The sequence below is a fragment of the Cryptomeria japonica genome, chromosome 2 (genome assembly GCF_030272615.1).
Source record: "Cryptomeria japonica chromosome 2, Sugi_1.0, whole genome shotgun sequence".
Classification (NCBI taxonomy): domain Eukaryota; kingdom Viridiplantae; phylum Streptophyta; class Pinopsida; order Cupressales; family Cupressaceae; genus Cryptomeria; species Cryptomeria japonica.
Genome location: NC_081406.1, coordinates 668,002,163 through 668,016,517, shown reverse-complemented (window position 1 = coordinate 668,016,517; position 14,355 = coordinate 668,002,163). Strand labels below are relative to the sequence as shown.

At 34.2% G+C, this 14,355-nt stretch overlaps 1 protein-coding gene across 2 annotated transcripts; it reads left to right on the top strand.

Moving 5' to 3' along the window:
- Window positions 1-436: 436 nt before the first annotated feature.
- On the top strand, window positions 437-3,470 carry LOC131034023 (pectin acetylesterase 8). Of its 2 annotated transcripts, none has more exons than XM_057965364.2 (11): window positions 437-665; window positions 785-867; window positions 939-1,068; window positions 1,387-1,559; window positions 1,808-1,905; window positions 2,106-2,166; window positions 2,259-2,315; window positions 2,411-2,488; window positions 2,627-2,732; window positions 2,982-3,127; window positions 3,346-3,470. In XM_057965364.2, the coding sequence occupies exons 1-11, from the start codon at window positions 539-541 to the stop codon at window positions 3,454-3,456; spliced, it is 1,170 nt and encodes a 389-aa protein (XP_057821347.2). In that variant the 5' UTR covers window positions 437-538; the 3' UTR covers window positions 3,457-3,470. The 2 variants fall into 2 exon arrangements, with proteins under 2 accessions (XP_057821347.2, XP_057821346.2); XM_057965363.2 differs by having other exon boundaries at window positions 1,808-1,932.
- The last annotated feature ends 10,885 nt before the right edge of the window (window positions 3,471-14,355 follow it).

Below are 14,355 nucleotides of genomic sequence, written 5' to 3'. Positions count from 1 at the left end.
ATAAAACAAGACTCTAAAAATTATTTTTAAATTAGATTTAAAAGAAACAAATCTAAATTAAAAAGCAAGTTCATTCAAATTATTTCATATTTTTTAAATTTGATCTCTCTTATCATCTACATAAAATTTATTTATAAAAAATAGATATGTGAAAACTTAAAATTGAAAGGGGTTGATGAGTATACAATTTTCACCATTATTGTCATTGATATATGCATTAATAACAATAAAAATATTTCTTCCACCCACCATTCAAATTCCTACGAACAAGGAAGCGATTGGAGAAGATCTAGACATGAAGTGCATGCAGCGGCTACAATCCAGCTTCACGTGTTTATGCTATCCCGAGTTTTAGGGCACTATCATTATTACAATTTATTGTTAAGATACCTGCAACCGGAAAAAAATGTATGATCGGTATGTGCTATCGCCAGATTTGGGCTAAGAAAAACAGATGATGCATTTGGCTCATCTTGTTCCGTCATTATAAACACACGAATGCCCACTATTCACGAATCATCTCCATCCAAATTTAAGAATGGCAACTAAACATTGCAGCTTTGTGTTTGTATTGATGGAGGTACTGCTGGTTTTAGCATATGGAAACGAATCAGATCCTTTTGTGCCCATCACTGTACTGTGGGGGGCAGTTAAGAAAGGAGCTGGTGAGTACACATGTTTGATCAACCTGATCTGAAAGGTTTGAATTTACTAATTTTGATCTAATTTGAATATATGGGCACTGTCGGTTTCTGACAAGTGATGATTTTTTTGTGGGATGCAGTTTGTTTGGATGGAAGCCCACCAGCTTACAACTTCGTAAGGGGATACGGATCAGGAGCAAACAACTGGGTCATTAGTTTGGAGGCAGGTATCAGGTTTCTCATCTATTATCTCAATCCTTCATATTTTCTCATTTTGATCTTTGTGATATTCAGGGGGGAGGCTGGTGTACTGATATAGAATCATGCACTAGGCGCGCGAAATCTGGTATGGGCTCATCTTTATACATGGGCGAGAAAGAGGCATTTTCGGGCATTTTAAGCAATAGGGAGTCCAGGAATCCAGGTATTTATGAAATCATGCATATGAATGGTAGTTCATAGGAGAAGGGAGTGGAAATAATTAAAATTGAACTCTCCTTGAACTTCAATTCTTACAATGCTTCTGAATTCAATTGTGTGCAAGACTTTTATCATCAATGTTTCAAATTACATTCAGTAATTATGAGAGAGAGTTCTAAGGAGATAAATCATAGCATGGAGTGTGATTCGAAACGTTGATAATAAAAATCCTGCAAACAATCGAATCCAGAAGCATTATAAGAATTATAGCATGAATTATAAAAATCTGATAGCATTTCTCCTTGGACTTGTTCAAAATCAGATTTCTATAACTGGAATCGAGTTGTGGTTCGGTACTGTGATGGGTCCTCCTTCACTGGAGATGTAGAAGAGCCACTAGAAAATTCCACCATCCCTCTTTATTTTAGAGGGCAGAGGATTTGGCAAGCTGTCATGGAGGAGCTATTGTCAAAGGGGATGGATAATGCCCAGCAGGTAATTAAATGGCAGAAAGGCTTCTGAATTTCAGATTTTCCAATTCTATGAATTATATGACAGAAGGGCTTATGAATTTCGGATTTTCCAATTCTATGAATTATATGACAGACCTGCTACCTAATTAACTGGCCATTTTTCTCAGTCCAATAGAAAACCTGGTTGGGTATGCCAATCTTGATATATAAAAGCTGGTTGGGTATGCCAATCTTGCAGAGTACTAAAGCTAGTTTATTGGAATTTTGTAGGCTCTACTAACTGGGTGCTCAGCAGGCGGTTTAGCAACCATTATTCACTGTGATCAATTTCGAGATCTCCTGCCAAGGAGCTCTAAAGTCAAGTGCATGTCAGACGCTGGGTTTTTCCTTGATTCGTATGCACTCAATTCAATTATTGTTTTAGACTGTTTTGTCTGGTGAACGTCATTAAAATTCTTTCATTCATTCATTTTTCACGTTCTTCATTACTATTTTGATTTCCGTTTTCTTAAAATTTAAAGATAAATAATTTGATGTTTGATTAATTTATTGTTTTTGCATGGAGTAGAAATGATGTTGGTGGAGGAAATTCTGTGAGGTCTCTCTTCAAGAACTTGTCTGCAGTTCAGGTTTAACATTTAGAGTGAGTTTATAGGTTATAGTTGCATCATGCATGCCCTAAGGATTTTTTCATATACATTTTGTTTCCATTGTATTACAGGGATCAGTAAAGCACTTACCAGTTGCATGCACGGTTGGAATGGATGACCCAAGTCAGGTGGTGATGATTTTACAAATACATTTTAATGGTGCATTTGTTATTCACTCTACAAGGGATTGTGTTCTAAAAACCAGTTTAAAATGAAATGGCAGTGCTTCTTCCCACAAAATCTATTGAGATCGATAGCAACTCCACTTTTTATTCTAAATGCAGCCTACGACTCATGGCAGGTAGACAAATTTGTTTCTCTACATTTATTTCTTTCTCATGTTCACTGTACTATGCATAATTCAACATTGTTTCTATCATTAAATATGGAAGGAAAGATGAGGAATGCTTTTATCATGTGCTTGTATTGCTTTGTTTAGATTAGAAACATATTGGTGCCAGTTGGAGCAGATCATAATAATAAATGGCAACTTTGCAGAAACAACATTGCAAATTGTCATTCTTGGCAATTGAATGTAATGGAAGGTAAGTCATTTTGGAATCTCAATTTTTTTTTAAAATTTTAAGTTTTATTAAATTTATAAAATGGTTAAGTTTGAATAGAAAGAGTTAAACTGGTAGGAAAATAGATCATAGTTTTTTTTATCTAAATGATGTGTAAAATCACTTTTTAATTGTTAAAAACAATTCTTAAATAATATATCATTAGTTTAAAATTTTAAATGTTTATAATAATGAAATTTATTGGCTATCTCATTATTTTTGTGTTTATAGGTTATAGAGATAAGATGCTCCATGCATTAGAAGTAGTTCAGTCATCAACTTGGGGAGGGATGTACATTAACTCATGTTATCAGCATTGCCAAACTAATTTACAAAACCTGTGGAATTCAATTGATTCTCCAAAGCTGAAGTCCAAGGTGCGTTAATCTTCACATGTATTGTGCCTAAAAATACTAATTCAACTAGAACAAATTGGCTAAATTGCAAGTTCAAAGTAGAATAAAGACTTATAGAGTAATATTATAATGAAATATAAGTTAATTTTCATTTTTAAGAGTATGTTTATTCATTGTGCATTTTTGACTAAAAATTGAGAATAAAAAAAAGTTAATTATATTTTTGCATTGTATTGCAGACAATTGGAGAGGCCATAGGAGAATGGTTTTTTGATCGACATGTTGTCAAATATATCGATTGTCCTTATCCATGTGATTCTACATGTATAAATAGAAACTTCACCTCATAAGATGATTATAGAAACATTATATTTTCAATTCTCTTGAAAAGAAATTCTAATAATTTGTATTAGACATTCATTTAGAGAAAAAAATAAACTTTCAAAATATTAGATACATATCTCAATAAAAGGTTAAGCTCATGTTCATTGCTTTTATTAAAGGTTTAATTTTAAGAATAAATTTTCAAAGGAAAACATACTTTTAAAAAAGCCTCTTATTTAAAAGAATAATTAATTAATACAATCAAAATTAAAATATAGAGTTGTAGTTCAAATATTTAAATATTGCAAAATTAAATAATAAAAAATAAGTTAAATGCAAATAAGATTAGGGCATTTAGTAATGAAAGAGAAACTAATTTGATAACATTTTGGATTTACTTTTTTCCAATATTTTAAATGATGATATTGAGGTTAGATTAGTTTGTCAACTTTGTGCAAGGTTGAGTTTGTGGATTTGAATTATTTATATGGTTACAAGATCTATGATATATATATTTAACCTATTACAACATGTACTTTAGATTCCTGGTTCACCTAATTCTTTGTGCTTCACTAAATACCAAGGATTGGTGTTGCCTATAAACACCTAGAGGGGATCACTAGATAGAAAAGATCATGTTCCCCTAGGTTGATCCCCTTGATATTAAAAAGTTCAAGATAGTGGAAATAATTAAGGATGACGATCTTAAAAAAAGTAGATGTTTTAGATTGATTCCATAATCTTAGTTTCTTCTTAGTTCTCCAATTGAAGTGTTCCTAGAATGATATGAAAATAACTTGTCTTGGCGTTTATTACCGCAAATAAATGTGTTTGAATGCATAATATTATATCATGTCAAATGTATTCCAAGTTGGATCATAAAGGGAAATAAATGGATGGAAGTTGGCCAAGTTTTGAAATGGAAATTTTGACTTAAGATAATGAAATGCTAATATCTAGTAATGGATGAATACTTGAGTATGGTGGAAAGTAATAGGTAGAATGGATTTCAGCTATGTGCAAATATGTGAATATAGGGATAAGATGGAGCTATCCATGTGAGAATGTGAAAATAGAGATGAGTATTGGAACTAAGCATGTGAAAATTTGTAAATAGAGATGAGTATTGGTTAGGATAATGAGACCAAATTTGATAAGAGTGTACCATTTGTCAATATGCAAATGTATTGAGGAATTATATCAAAATGGTTCTAAAATTAAATGAGAAGTAGCATCTGTGCGCAAATATTGATCACTAAGTACAATTTTGCCTACCTTTGAGTTGTATATGAATCTTAAAATGATCATATATCACAAAGTACACAAGTACTCATGTAAAAATACATGCAAAATAAATATTCATACATAAAAGGATTTTGCCTACCTTTGAGTTGTATATGAATCTTAAAATGATCATATATCACAAAGTACACAAGTACTCATGTAAACATACATGCAAAATAAATATTCATACATAAAAGAATCTTGAGGACCATACAAAGTAATAGAAACTTATATCTGTAGTGTCATAAAATTGTGACCCTAGCAATTTACGACTGCATTACGGTCCTCACGCATGTGAACTTGAATCCTCTAGCTTGATCGGAGATTGGAGAGTGCTCGGCTTGTGAAAACTGCTTCTTCCTTGGCCTCCGCATCACTTTGTCGACACTCTGCCCTGGAGATAGGGGTAGGACAGGGGCGTGGTGCCCTTGTCCTACCAGGACAGAGGCATGGCACCCTTGTCCCTGCCCTATTTTGGGGCAGGACCTTTCTAGTGCAAGCATTGTGGGTTGTGTAGTGAGTGGGAAATCTCCTCGATGTTGGCCTATGACGAAATTCAAATCCTTCAAACATGTATTTAAGGGGCATTCATCCTCTCATTTGTAGAAAATGGATTGTCGATAAGGTCATGTTGCATAAGAAATCAAGCATTCTTTTCTAGCATTGAGAATTCTCAAGTCTCCCTTCAAGGCTAGGTGTTGCATTCAAGTCAAGGATTCAACCATTGAAGAGGAGATCTCTTTCAACATACAAATCCACACAAACATTTCTATCAAAATTTCTACTACAACCTCCGTTGAGGTGATTTACAATTCAGTCTTTCATTTACATCTACTTGCAAGTACTTTCTTTCATTACTTGGTTAATTCCAAAACTGGGGTTTCACCTAAAGGCAAACCCCCAATCCCAACACATTTCACTCTCTTTTCTATGTGTAGGTTGTAGATGCGCAACTGTACTTTTGGATTCAGGCTTCATTTGCAGAGGCGGAAAAACTCTTTTCGTTTCGCGGATTTTTCGAAGGATTGTGTACATCCCGCCATGGTCCGAATAAATTTTTTTCAAATTTGTAGGGCGACTTCGTCTCGACATTTTACTACTAATATCAAGTGCACAACTTCATCCCATATCCAGACCTCAAGTTATAATCTATTCTTTGTCACTTTTGCACTACATAATTGATAATTCAATCAATTTCCTTTCCAAATCAAACAAAAGTGAATAAGGGGATCATCATAACATCCTTAATTCATTTAGAATTCAATCTATTATCTTTGTGTGGAGATTGGATCTAGTTAATTAACCCTTATCTCCCTAATGTAACAGTGAAAAGTGCTTGAAGGATAATCAATAGTGAAACTCATCTCTCTTTGAGGGAAAGGGTTAGTTTTCCTTATGATCTATCACTCATCATTTTCCCACCATCACATTTTGGTGATCTCGATGTCTTGCATGTTATCCTTTGAACAACATTGCATATTTTTCATTTACAAGTTTCAACTTTCTGCAAACTTAGTGGTTAATTCATTAAAAACCCTAGTTTTTAAATTTAAAATTGAACTTGTGATTTGTAAAAATTGCTTGTGCTTGTCTTAGATCTGAAAATTGTCGTGTTTTTCAAATTCAATTTCCTCATTGTCTTGTTCAATTTGCAATTAAAATTTACAAAATTAAGAGGTTACTTGTTAAAACCCTAATTTTCAAAAATCATATTGAACTTGTGGAAAAATTGGATTTCAACTTAATTTTCAGATTTCCTATTATTCTTAGATTTGTCTTAAATCCTACAATTCAAATTTTCAATTTCCCCCCCTTTTCCCAAAATTCAAATCTCAAAATTAAGTGGTTAGGTTCATCAAACCCTAATTTTTAAAATTAATTGGATTTTGTATGAATTTCAGATCAATTTCAGTTACATTCAGATTCTTAAACATTTTCCAAGGTGTCCCTATCCATTATGTTTGACCCTTTTCAAAATTGTACTCCAATTCCTCTTTTTCTTCAAAACCCTAATAGAGTCCTATTTTCACCTTTGTGCCTTTATTTAGCCTATCTAGAGATCGTTAAATTTGCCAATTTTTCGGGGTTATCTTTAAAATCATCGTAATATCCATCCCTGAAAATTTTGAAAAAAGTTGGTCGGACCATGTGCGTTCTTGCCACGGTCCTTGACTTTTTCCCCAAAACTTCGGGAGACTGTTATAACTGTATTTATTAGCCTAAATCCAAAAGATTGGCTGATTTTATCGATTTTTGAACCCTCTAGAATCAAAAATACCTTCAAAATTCAACATTTCAACTTTCAAGATTTTTTTTTAAATTAAGAGGTTAATTATAGTATGCCCCAGTTTTAAAAATTCTGAATTTAAAATTAAGTGGTATTCCCTTGGCCCTAATTTTAAAATTCCAATTTTCTTTCATTTTTGGAAATTGTGTCATCCTCTTCTTCCAACAAAGTTTAAAATGCGTAATCATTATTTCCTTACATTTTGTATTACTCAATTTTGTAAGCTTTGTTCCATAATTAAAAATTCAAATTTTCCCTCTAGTGCACAAGTTTTACCACTATTAGTCCTACCTATTCTATCCCCATTAGATGAAGCATTAGAATTAAGGCTTCCCAAGGTTTAATTACCAAGGAGATGGAGCCTAATTTGGGTGGCTTTTTTAATGAGGATCATGCTAATTCTTCCCATCCTAATCATGTGCCTATTTATGGATCTCATGATGAAGAAGAAGCTTTAACTAGGGTTTCTTTAGATCAAATTTCCACATTGGACAATCAATTTGATAGATTTCAACAATGGATGTCCCAAGAATACCCTAATAGTGAAGCTCTTCCATTAATTGAAGATCTTAAGTGCATGCTTCAAAGTGATAAAAATAGAATTGATATATTGTGTGGAATTGCACATATTGTTGATTCTAATGTCATGCCTATCAAGAGTTGTGCCGAAGCCCTATGGTACTCACAACCTTCAACACAAGTCAATTCCTCTATTCGTTTGACCAATCCTAAGACTAGTATTCCTACTTTCACATCTAACATCATGCTAATTCAATTCAAAATGTCATTCCTACAACCATAGGTCATGGGGGAAATCCCTCTTCTTCATTTTATCATCCATCATTACCTATGTCTTCCATAAGTGTTCATACTATTCCTCAACAAATCAGTGTGGGACAATGGGGCAATTCTTTCAACAACTTTATTCCTCCTTTAAGTGTCCCTTTTCTTACCCAATCATCACTAATGCCTACTTATCATGGTGTCCCACCACCTTATTCTTAGTCCATGCCTTCTTTCAACAACATCACATGACCTTCTCAATCACCTATGTCTAACATCAATTCTTCCACCGAAATGACAATTAACAATATTGCCCAAACCGTGTCTTCCTTACAACAACAAATTGCTTCCATGAGTCAATCCAAGTTTAGTGTTCCCACTTTCTCTTGATATTGTTAAATCCATGCCACCTAAACATATTGAGATCCCTAAATTGGAACTCTATAATGGAAAAGGTGATCCCCTTACACATGTCAAAACATTTCAAACCTTGTGTACTGATTTTGTTTATGATCAATGATTGCTTGCAAAACTATTTACAAGAACATTAAGAGATAAGGTTTTACAATGGTATTTCTCTCTGCCTTCTTATTCTATTACTTCTTTTCAACAATTGGCAAATGCTTTTATCCAACAATTTCAAAATAACATTGGTCCTAAAATAGTTTTCACTGATTTAATACATTGTAAACAAGGTGTTAAAGAAAAAGTGACTGATTTCATTGGTAGATATAAGCATTTGTGTGCTCAAATTTCTTTTCATGTGCCTGATAATGATATTCAAAGAATTTTCATTTCTAATTTACAAAAAGATATCAGGGAAAAGCTTCTTTTGTCTGAGTTTACTTCCTTTCTGCAGTTGTGCGCAACACTCCACAATTATCAACTAGCTGTGAGTCAAATGGAGCAATCCACTCCTATGGTTCTGAGTGATAAGGGGGAGAGTGTTCAACAACTGTTTGTGAAGTTCAAACCAACAAAAAGCTTTATCAAGTTCAATGATCCAATCAACAACAACCATGTGAATGCTACAACAGGTGTGCCTCTTATTTCTAAATTTTTCCAAAGAGAAAGAAAATTTACTCCTTTGAATGAATCTTTGCATAGTATTATGTCCAGTTATTGCATAGAAATGTTATCAAACTTCCTCCTATAAAACAAGTTGACCCTTCCACACTTGCATCTCCTCATTTTGATAACAGTTCCTTTTGCCTATTTCATCATCAACCTGGTCATGATATTGGAAAACATTTTGCATTGAAACATACGGTTCAAGACTTGATTGATAATAATACTATATCTGTGGCAGGTGTGAATGATAAAGGGAATAAATCAATTGCTTGATAATAATACTATATCTGTGGCAGGTGTGAATGATAAAGGGAATAAATCAATTGCTCCTCCTAATCAAAATCTTAAGATTTTCACTGATCCCTTGCCATCTCATACCTCTAATGTTATTGAGATTGCGCCTAGTTCTCTCTCTTTTGAAATACTCATCTGTATGGCTCCAAAATTGGTTAATATGGTAGAAACACAAGATTCGCCTAAGGATCCCTATATTACATTTGACCCTAGTGAGACCATTGGAGCACTCGATGGCCCTTTATACATAGCTGCAAAGGTTAAGGATATCCCTTGCCGTGGTGCCCTGATTGATCCCTCTTGTATGGTTAATGTTATAACTGAAGAGTATCTTTTCACTTTACGATTGCATAAACCATTATATGATGCTTCTAATGTAGTTGTGAAGTTATTTGATGGCTTCTCTTGTCCTACCATTGGTTCTATCACCCTTGTTGTTGAATTCCATGCTAAATCCATGGATGTTGACTTTGTTATCATACCTTCCTTTGAACAATTCCGTGTGAAGTTGGGTTATCCTTGGCTATCTTCCATGAAGGCTATTGACCAATCCACAAGTGTTTTAAATTTCCTTACAATTGAGAAATCATAACTATGAACCATAGCCTATTTCATCCATCCGAAAGAAGCCCTGGTGTTCCTATTGATCTCTTTTGGCCTAAATAATTTCAATCTCTTCCATCAAGGAGTGATTCTCTTTTTCAATCCTATCAAAAAAGAAAGAATGATATGATCTTATCCTTAAGTCAACCTAGATCACCAACACTTGACATTCCTATTATTCTTCAAGATGAGGTTCCTCCCCTCTTGGATAGAACTAATCTCCCTCCTAAGGAAAATTGTCCACCTACTCCTATGGATGTGACTTTACCTTCTCTTAAGGAGAAACACAATATTCTTCCTAAGGTTAGACCTATACCTCCTCCTCATGATGGACTTAGTCTCCTCCCTACACCTAATATTCCTCCTTTCTATGGCGCAGTTCCACCTCCTTCCTCTTATCAAGAGAAGAGGCCTGCTTCTCCTATTGTTCAAACAAAAAGGCCTCAACCTAAACCTTCCACTATCAAGGAGAGAAACGTTCCTACTTTTTCAAGTGTTCCTCCTCCTTCTCAGCCTTCCACTAAGACTTGATGAAATCGTTGTGCAAGACAATGCCGATGAAAACACTGTGTTCGAGCTCGTGAAGCTATCCCTTAAAACACTCAATCTCCTTAGACTCCAATAGTTGATATGATTCCCTTTTCTCCTAAGCAAGATGTTCAACCAACATCTCCAAGTCATAAGTTGCATAAAACATGTGATGGTTTTATTCGTATTCATGTTCTTTCTCCTCTTGCTTTAATATTTGATGTAGAAATGAGTGAAAATGTTATTCATAATGGCAATACAACTCCTAATGCTTCTGATAGTGAGCATGAATATATTGAAGTGGATAAACATTTATCGGATGAGTTTTCACAAACTTTAATCCTAGCTCCTAGACTCAAACAAAGTGACTCACAACATGAGCATAGTCCTTGTTTGGATCTTGTGATAGCTCCATCTATTGTGCTTGATATCACTCCTCTAGCGTGTTTCTCGCTTTCCCAAAATAGTGATCAGAAAGATCGGGAGGCAGATGTCATGCTAGATTAGCGATACTAGCACTGTAGATCTTTCTCTCTCTTTTCTTTCTCGTTTGTGACCATTCTTCTATATGTATCCATGTTCTTCTGTTGTTCCCTTATTGTCTACTTGGGGATGATGCAAAGCATTGAGATATTTTCTTGGTCTCTTTCATGTTGATTCAAAATACATCCTCTCTTCCCTTTCTTCTAAGGTAGTGTCCTTCCTTGGGGAATGAAGATTATTATATGCATATACATACATGATATACATGAGCTATCATACAATATACTGACCCTGAGGAAAGTGACACTACCTCGTGTTTTGTGTTCATTATCCTTGGGTTTATACCTTGATTGGGGGCTAAATCCTTGGAGTAACATGCTTGCTCCTTCTCTCTCTTGGGTGTATCCTACCTTAAAGCAATCACTCCCAATAAGGCGTATGTGATCGCTTTAACGTGGGGGCATACACTCCGCTCATTCTTTCCTTCTTGTGATACTTAGAATTACTTAGTGAACTTTATTTTTCTTTGTAATCTTTTGTATCCTTGTTTTCATGACTCATAGTGAAGGGAACTTCGCTACTTGTAGTCATGGTTCTCCCCTTCTTGATCTTGCCTTTTACTTTGCCAATCAAATTCATAAGATCCTAAGTCGACTGGGGACATTGGTGCATCTTGCCTCCTTGATGTGGTGAAATTCTTTCAATCTTGTTTCGTTGTACTTTACCGACAGTATCGACATACGCTTATACTCCCACTAAAGTGGGGGATAAATGTAGTGTCATAAAATTGCGACCCTGGCAATTTATGACTGCATTAGGGTCCTCATGCATGCGAACTCAAACCCTCTAGCTTGATCAGAGTCTAGAGAGTGCTCGGCTTGTAAAAACTGCTTCTTCATTGGCCTCCACATCACTCTGTCCACACTCTCCCCTAGAGATAGGGGTAGGATAGGGGTGTGGCGCCCTTGTCCTTGCCCTATTTTGGGGCAGGACCTTTCTAGTGCAGTGAACGGGAAATCTCCCTGATGTCGGCTCGTGATGAAATTCAAATCCTTCAAACATGTATTTAAGGGGCATTCGTCCTCTCATTTGCAGAAGGTGGATTTTTGATAAGGTCATGTTGCATAAACGATCAAGCATTCAAGCATTCTTTTCTAGCATTGAGCATTCTCAAGCCTCCCTTCAAGGCTAGGTGTTGGATTCAAGTCAAGGATTCAACAATTGAAGAGGGGATCCCTTTCAACATACAAATCCACACAAACATTTCTATCAACATTGCTACTACAACCTGCCTTGAGGTTATTTATAATTCAGTCTTTCATTTACATCTACTTGCAAGTACTTTCTTTCATTACTTGGTTAATTCCAAAACTGAGGTTCGACCTAAAGGCAAACCCTCAATCCCAACACATTTCTCTCTCTTTTTTGTGTGTAGGTTGCAGGTATGCAGCTGTACTTTCTGATTCGGGCTTCATTTGTAGAGGCGGAAAAACCCTTTTCGCAGATTTTTTGGAGGATCGTGTACATTCCCACCATGTTCCAGACAACTTTTTGTCAAATTTGCAAGGTGAATTTGTCTCAACATTTTACTACCAAATCCAGGTGCACAACTTGATCCCATATTCAGATCTCAAGTTATAATCGATTCTTTTTCACTTTTGCACTATATAATTCAATCAATTTCCTTTCCAAATCAAACAAAAGGGAATAAGGGGATCATCATAACATCCTTAATTCATTCAGAATTGAATTATCATCTTTGTGTGGAGATTGGATCTAGTGAATTACCCCTTATCTCCCTAATGTAATGGTGAAAAGTGCTTGAGGGATAATCAATAGTGAAACTCTCATCTCTCTTTGAGGGAAAGGGTTAGTTTTCCTCTTGATCTATCACTCATCATTTTCCCACCATCACAATATCTTGTTGTGTAAGTCCACCCTTTGGCAGGCATGCTCAATGGAACATATAAAATTTATGATAAAAATATGTATTGAGTGTCTTCTTTATGCAAGTAACAATAATCATAATACAAATTAAATTTGTAGGCATCAATCATAAAAGAAAGAGGAGAGAGAGTAGGGTTATAATATTCCACTTGTATACAAAGTGTAAATACTTTCCCTAGCATAGTGATTGTGAGATGATATTGCATAATATAGGTGCTACCATGTTATGATTTATGATAGTGGTTCATTTTTCATAATATTTTATCTCAAGGGAGCTGCAACTTCCTTTAGATTGTAGCACATAAAGTATAATGTATTTTTGTTTTCACTTGTGAGGTTGGATTTTAAGAGTAGATCCAAGCAACTTTTCTCACCATGGTTTTTTCCCTGTGGGGTTTTCCACATATATTTGGTGTGAACCCTTGTACAATGATGCTGTGTGTGTTTATATATATTTTTTCTCTTGGTAGATCTAATTTGAATATTAAAATAGAAATTTCTATTTGAATTAGTGAATATATTGATTTATCCCCCTTCTCGGTATCTGGTGCATTCAACATATTTTCCCACATAAGCAAGACAATATAATGAGTTGTAAAGAGCATAAATGGACATGAATCATAAAGAATGTATAACTACCCAAATAATGAGCTAAGTTTTCCTCAATGGATGGATAAATGTATTGTATTTAGATTAAAAATAGGAGATCATATCTACAAAAGTTTGTTGGTGTAAATAGGTAGGATGTAACTATGAAGGTGTATGAAAAACTAGTTCCCCCTTAATAGACAAAAACACAATGAATCTCATCTAAGAAAGATAACGATAAATTAATATCTACCCAAATAACGTACAATCTAGTCAATAGTAGCATAATTTTATTTAATTCATTCAATATTAACTAGGTCTTTAATTAGTTTTCTACTAGGATTAGATATAACAAATGCATATTTGCCAAAACAAGAAGTACCATGAAGGGACCAATGTGATTAGGTAAAAAACTACTTTGAAGTTCACCCCTTTTTTCTTGTAAATGGGTCTTGAATATTTTAATATATGGGTTTGCCTATTTATCTACCACTTAATAATTAGATTTTTGTTGGAAAAAATTGCATAATTAGATTAGTTTATAGATTAAATTTAATAAATACGTAATTTTGTTTAATGTTAGTTTTGAGGTAGATGCATTTTTATATGAAGTTTTTCATGAGAATAATAAGGCTAAAAAATCTATTGTATTATAATGTAAATCAAACAATTGAATCGAATTTAAATCCCAACCATATCCTATTGAATATCAATATATCATTTTTTTATGTGCAATCATGATGTGATTTTTATTTGCAATCTCCTCACCATTTTAACATAGTATCACAGAAATCGATAATCTTGTGCTTGTGAATAAGGTGTGCCAAATTGTTGGATTTTTTGTGTGGCTTGTTTATTGTGGAGAATGACATAGTGGAAGATGTATATGGACTATGGATAATGATCTATTTTTAATGATTGGCTGCCAATACTGTGAAATTAGTTACACAAGTGTTTCTTGGACATAGGTTTGAGTAGATTAAAAAAAGTAGAAGTTAAGAATTACCTTCTCCACTATAGTAGAGACTTCTATTAATTCATATTAATCTATTTTAGT